General features: G+C 40.1%; 1 protein-coding gene across 5 annotated transcripts in view; it reads left to right on the forward strand.

Moving 5' to 3' along the window:
* The window catches only part of LOC106523421 (protein furry homolog-like), a gene marked incomplete at its 5' end in the record, with an annotated part of 58,896 nt that extends 51,866 nt beyond the window's left edge, over positions 1-7,030 (forward strand). For all 5 annotated transcript variants that reach the window (XM_014016822.1, XM_014016824.1, XM_014016825.1 and 2 more), the window contains 2 exon segments: positions 1,455-1,648; positions 5,455-7,030. In XM_014016822.1, the coding sequence (XP_013872276.1) occupies positions 1,455-1,648; positions 5,455-5,695 (435 nt within the window).
* Between the last annotated feature and the right edge of the window lie 271 nt (positions 7,031-7,301).

A 7,301-nucleotide genomic window follows, 5' to 3' on the forward strand; every position in this document is an offset into this window, starting at 1 on the left:
TTTCTGGATTTTTGTTTTAGATTCCATCACTCACAGTTGAAGAGTACCTATGATAAAAATTACAGTCATCTACAAGCTTTGCAAGTGGGAAAACCTGAAAAATCAACAGTGTATCAAATACTTGTTCTCCCCACTGTATATCTCCAATAAAATGATCCAAACAAAAATGTTGCGCCAGCAGGAGGCAGGAACGCCCACATTAAAAAATATCAGTCTCCTTGTTTCTCAGAAGCTGTGTAGTTTCAGTTTAACCCATAATTTGTATCTACATTAAACTGGACACAAGAACATAACACGGAAGTTGAAATCAAACAAAATATGCACCTCCAGTACAAGTTTAATTTCCATGTAAACAAATAGAACATGTTTCTGATTTAATTAAAAAAAAACTGCACCTTGGATGTATTTCAATGAGTTCTTGTGGATGGTTCATACTGAGTCTCTGCTTGATACAATATTGACTTAAACCTTGATCCAAGTTAAAGGTATTTATGAGCTGGTATAGATCAGGGCTATTCAACTAAATTTCTTCAGGGGCCACAGTTTCTGCAGGCCAACAGCTGAGGGCCCGAACATCCAGCAATTAAAGTCATTATGTAAATAAACCAAGTATAACAAAGATCTGTTACCTTTGATATAGTTTGTTTTGCTGCATTTAATCATGATTACAACATACAGAACCCTATAAAAGTAGTGATAATTAAACAACAAAAACAAAAAGAACACATACCTTCTATTTGACACAAATATTATGTTAACATCTCTGACTTGCCAAATTTTTAAACCAATTTTATTTTCACTTTCATAGTTTTATCTTCAACTGCTTGTAGTTTTAACTGCCTTGGGTGTTCATAGAAATGGTTTTACCAGCTTGTAGCCAAGATTCTGACGTTRCTGTAGATACCAAACGGGAGAATGGTCTTAAGAGATGAAGGAACCAGTTGGAGGGCAGAACTCCGGCCCTGGAATAGACACCTAAAAGTCACATTGTGATTCCTCTGAACCATATTTCTAACCTTCACACTGTTTATTCTATTGTTTTGTTTGGATTAGAAACTATAATTTTTGTGTGTTTATCTTGAACAGATGCTCTGCATTACTGTTTTTATGTCTTCCTGTTGTTTTCCTACAATCACTGGACTGTGGTGATGTTAGAGGGCTCAGTTTCCTGGAAGATGTGCAGCCTGGTTTTAAAGCCAGAAGTTCTCAGCACTTGTTCCTTGGTCTGTAGATCTCTATCTGAGCTGCAGTACAGCTGATATTTAATCAGATTCTGGTACCTGATGAAATTAAATCACTTCCATTACTCACTGATAGAGTTTAATTCAGTTACAACTTACTTTAAGGTTGTTGCTCTGACCTCCCACTTGTATTTGCACATGAAAGCTTACCTTTTTTTATTTTAATGGTGCTTTGATGCGGTGATAAGTCATATTTGTGTGTCTGTTTCCCAGGTAACCAACATGTCTGAAGAACTCAGTATCCTGGAGAGCTGCCTGAGTGCAGCAGAAACAGGAAATGATGGTCAGGAGGATGTGTGTATGCCAGACAATGTCCAGACCAACACAGAGACGGCGATCCAGTCTCTGATTGAAACTCTGAGAGCTCGAGACTTCAGCTCTGCCCTCACACAAGTCAAAATCTTCAGGTAAGATCAACAACAGCTAAAGGAAAATAGGCACTGCTGTGTGTTTTGGTTCTTTTTTTTAATCAAGAGCTGCTATGATAAAATGTTCTGCACTCTAGGATCTTTATCTTACTGCCAGAGATAAAAACACAACATTGCTTTTAGTGAAGGCAACACAACAGTTCAGTCTGAAACCATCTATACCTGAGTTTTACTTTGATTTGTGTATTTTTTCTGACAGAATTGTTCTTATATGAAAGAAACGTTACTTAAAAGTGACTTGAGTAAAAACAAATGACATGTAAAACGCTGAATTTAACTATCCAACAGAAAAGATTATAGTGCTTCGAGTTAGAGCATCCACGTTAAACACAACACAACTTTATTAACTTTGCTAAAGATTCTTCTGAAATGTTTTCTGATACAGTTTGTTTCTCACATGGTTCAAGAATAAAGGCAACAGAATCAGAATAAAGTGAGATCAACACAGAAAAACAATATCCACCTGCTCTAAACAGGCTGCTCAGTTTCTTTTTTTTAACATTCTTTATTTAAGAATATGCATATTCATGAACCCAACATATACCGTATTTATTTAAGTATAATACGTGAAATTTAATCCATAAAAATCATCCTTAAAGTTGGGGGGTAGTATTATACTCGGATAAATATTTTTACTTATGTATTTTAACTGAAATATTGGAAAAATMCCTGAGTTCGTAAATGAGACCGCGTCATAAAAAGCAGTTGAAACGAGCTCACCTCTGACACTCCTCCGTGCTSCAGAGAGAGAGAACAGATCCAGGCAGGAGACATGATGTGGAAAAAAGTMGGGGAAAGCTGTCCTGCAGCTCAGTAATGATAACGAATTAAAGACATTAGTGTGTAACCGGACCGCTCCTGGAACAACAACAAACACATTCGTCTGTAATGGCTGCCGTCTACCGGTGTTCTGAAAAAGTTTGTATCCCTGAAAAACGTTTCCCCACCAAAGGGGGTGCTCGCGAGTAGGAAGAAATCTGCTTTTCCCRCACAAGAHGGTCCAAATCTCATGTGAAGTCTCTGACTTTTGTGTTGGCGCCTCCTGGTGGACTATGTGTAAAATGCCAGAATTCATATGATGCTGCTACAGCTGATATATATTTGTTGTCAAAATACCTTTTAGTACATATGTTGTTAAAATAAAATGAACAGTCCAATGATCATTTTACTGATATGTACACTCACCGGCCACTTTATTAGGTACACCTGTCCAACTGCTCGTTAACACTTAATTTCTAATCAGCCAATCACATGGCGGCAACTCAGTGCATTTAGGCATGTAGACATGGTCAAAACAATCTCCTGCAGTTCAAACCGAGCATCAGTATGGGGAAGAAAGGTGATTTGAGTGCCTTTGAACGTGGCATGGTTGTTGGTGCCAGAAGGGCTGGTCTGAGTATTTCAGAAACTGCTGATCTACTGGGATTTTCACGCACAACCATCTCTAGGGTTTACAGAGAATGGTCCGAAAAAGAAAAAACATCCAGTGAGCYGCAGTCCTGTGGGCGGAAATGCTTTGTTGATGCCAGAGGTCAGAGGAGAATGGGCAGACTGGTTCGAGCTGATAGAAAGGCAACAGTGACTCAAATAAACACCCGTTACAACCGAGGTAGGCAGAAGAGCATCTCTGAACGCACAGTACGTCGAACTTTGAGGCAGATGGGCTTCAGCAGCAGAAGACCACACCGGGTYCCACTCCTTTCAGCTAAGAACAGGAAACTGAGGCTACAATTTGCACAAGCTCATCGAAATTGGACAAGAGAAGATTGGAAAAACGTTGCCTGGTCTGATGAGTCTCGATTTCTGCTGCGACATTCGGATGGTAGGGTCAGAATTTGGCGTCAACAACATGAAAGCATGGATCCATCCTGCCTTGTATCAACGGTTCAGGCTGCTGSTGGTGGTGTCATGGTGTGGGGAATCTTTTCTTGGCACTCTTTGGGCCCCTTGGTACCAATTGAGCATCGTTGCAACGCCACAGCCTACCTGAGTATTGTTGCTGACCATGTCCATCCCTTTATGACCACAATGTACCCAACATCTGATGGCTACTTTCAGCAGGATAATGCGCCATGTCATAAAGCTGGAATCATCTCAGACTGGTTTCTTGAACATGACAATGAGTTCACTGTACTCAAATGGCCTCCACAGTCACCAGATCTCAATCCAATAGAGCATCTTTGGGATGTGGTGGAACGGGAGATTCGCATCATGGATGTGCAGCCGACAAATCTGCGGCAACTGTGTGATGCCATCATGTCAATATGGACCAAAATCTCTGAGGAATGCTTCCAGCACCTTGTTGAATCTATGCCACGAAGAATTGAGGCAGTTCTGAAGGCAAAAGGGGGTCCAACCCGTTACTAGCGTGGTGTACCTAATAAAGTGGCCGGTGAGTGTATAAAGACTGCAAAGGCTGAAAAATCTTGAAGTCTGTATGAAATTGGAGGWAGTTTGAGGATMAAAWTTTTTATGCTTTTTAAGCTCAAAAAAGGCGGGGTCGTATTATACATGAGATCGTATTATACATGAATAAATACGGTATACGTACAGACACATACTACACACAAAAAGTGCTAGTGTCTCAGCAGACATTTAAAGTCCACTTCAGCAAATAACATTTCTCAGAAAGGTCCCCGTGGGCTCACATAAAAGTATATAAAAGATAGGCGCACCCATCCAGTGCCTTCCATTAAAATAGAAACACAGAGGGGGCTGACACAGCTTCTTTCACTGGTGTGGTCATCCAAAATGGGAAATAGCTGCACCCATAAACACAAAAAAAGTCTATTTTTACATGAAGTTTTGCTGTTATCTTTTTCAATATAAACACATCTTTCAGTGTTTCTTGCCATTGTTGAAGGGTGGGAGACATAGACTCTTCATTTCCCTCGCAACACTAGAAGAATCTGTAATAACTGGACCATTGATCAATATATAATAATATATAAAATCTAATAATTTGTTGGAACAGCAAAATTGTCTATGTGACAGAAAGGAGCTTCTACTGTAAATATGTTAGCAAAAACCTATAATAAAAAGTTCCCAGACTGCTTATAGATTTATCTCTTGAGCAAATACATATTTTTTACATATCACAACATAGGCAATTTTCTCAGCTTGAATTTAAGCCATATTTTATAGAAATTGGATAAGAATTGAGGGTGGTATGAATATATTTGTGACAGATTGACGCACATCCTGCATTGAAACTCTACCGTTTTGTTGACATGACTCAATGCATAGCAATGGCTCCTATGATGGCACGTCGCTATCTATAGCAGCTATAGGCCATGTCCAATCCAGTAATATAGATCAATGAACTGGACTTTCCTTTCCCCGATATTTCCTCCTGGGTCAAACCCAATATATAACACAGTGGGTTCAGCAGTAATGTAAATTTAAACATTTTTAAAATTTCTTTCTGAACTTCCTGCCAGAGATAAATCAATAATAGGCAGTCCCACAACACATGAGTGTGGTCCTTGAAACTGTAATCAGACAGGAGAAACGCCTTGTTTTCAGTCTACACAGAACCATTATAAAAAGAGCTTTTAAAATTATTTTTATCAGCAAAATCTGATAGTGTGTGACGGGCGGTTCAAACAAAACATTTTTTTTCAACAAAGAAGAACCCGTCCAGAGGACCTGACTCAACTTGTTTTTCACCTGGATTATGGAGATTCACCAGGATAAAACTAAACAAATTCTAAAGTATTTAGTTCTTACCGGTTAAAAAATAAATAACTTTATTACTGTTTTCCTATTCTTTGCTTCATCTTTAGGTCCTTGTGGCCTAACGACATCTTTGGCAATGAGACGGATAACGCCGTTCACACCCTTCTGCACATCTACTTCCGCCACCAAACTCTGGGCCAGACGGGCTGCCTGGCGGTGGTGGGTCCCAGCAGGGACCTGTCTCAGGCAAGCAGCCGCCTCATGGAGCTCAACCTGCAGATCCGTGAGGCTCTGAGTCAGGCCCAGGCCTGCCAGACCCACAGCACCATGGTCAGCACTGGATTGTGAGCCTGTGATGCTGCAGACTGGACCAAAGTGGACAGAAAGACCACCTGTCCTGTACACAGGCGTCAGTCAGCTGTAGAGGGTAGGGGGTCTCATGAGGACAGGAGAGACTCCATACAAAGGGCTAAAGGATGCGTGGGAATAACTGTGACTCTATATTATTACCTGTATGAATGTTAATATGTTTTCCCAGACTAAGCCAACCTGTAAAATTCAGCTGCAATAAGTCGTGTGACGGTGTGTCTGAGGAGGAGGAGAAACAGGACGTAGTGGGACAACTTTTATTTTTCATTTATTTTAGTTAATTTGTCCCCTCGGGGTCCTGACTTGTGAGTTGGTGTTAAGCATGCACGGCAGTCGTATGTGTGAGGTTACACCAAGATTCATAAGCCAATACAGAGAAATCATGTTTAAAAGAACATTTTCAAATGCATGCTTGAAAGAGAGAAGCATCGCGAAAATATTTTTTTGGAGAAATGTATTTTTATTAGAGCTAACATCTTAGGTTGTAAATGTTAGGATATTTAACATGTAAAGAGGACTCTTGCCTTCAGGGAGTGTATAAAGATAAATCTGATTGCTTTGAGAGAAGAGTCCTCTTCTACAGCTCATAAGTCACTCTTTAACCAAACAAGTAGATGCCTTTAGACTCTTGACTGTGTGATAAATGTTGGGAGATCTGTTAAACGCTCACACACAAATGCATTTAATTGCACATGAGTGCAGACTAGCTACAGCTCATTATGGAAGCGTAACTTATTTTACTCTGTATATATTTTAGAAACTGTATAGTGTAAAAGCAGTATTCCCCCTCTCCCTTGTACTTTTGTGTAATGCACTGCTCATCCAGAATGGGATGCATGTATAAAAGCTAATGTGATGAGAGAGTCAAAATCAGGTTGAGTCATTCTGTGGTCCATTCCATCTATCATTCTGAAGCTGGGATTTATTTTAGCATCAGTTTTCTGTCTTTCCAATAGTGATGGCAGGGAGGTGTATGAACCTTCATTTCCTGCTGCACCCAGCCAACCTTACCCATATGCATTCCTTATCCACTGTGATCTTTATCAACACAGCTTCTGTTTCGAGCCTTAGATAAAGCTTTGTCCACACGCTCATCCTGCCATGTTTTGATGTCATGAGGGGAAAACTGCACTAAACTCTGAAAGGCCCTTCTTGCTGCTGAGACTGCAGGACATGGACTGTTATTACAGTTAGAGAGCACATGGCACACTCATCTTTCCTCATCTGGTACAAATGTTTCATTTGGGAGATGCATTGTTTGTTTCCTTTACATCCCAGCCTTCTCTGGAGAAAATAAAGACTTTGATCTTTCAATGTTTTTCTGTAGTTGTTTTGATCCTCCCTGAAGCTTAACGTGGCAGGTAAAACAAGGGTACCAATGAAGCTTTATGGATAAAGACACGCCTACATTTGGAATAAGACACGCCTACATTTGGAATAAGACACGCCTACTTTTGGAAATGAGACACCTACGTTTTGGAAATGAGACGCCTACATTTGGGAATAAGACACACCTACATTTGGGAATAAGACACCTACATTTGGGAATAAGACACACCTTTATTTGGGAATAAGACACCTACGT

This window comes from Austrofundulus limnaeus, unplaced genomic scaffold (genome assembly GCF_001266775.1).
Source record: "Austrofundulus limnaeus strain Quisiro unplaced genomic scaffold, Austrofundulus_limnaeus-1.0 Scaffold156, whole genome shotgun sequence".
In the NCBI taxonomy this organism is placed as follows: Eukaryota; Metazoa; Chordata; class Actinopteri; order Cyprinodontiformes; family Rivulidae; genus Austrofundulus; species Austrofundulus limnaeus.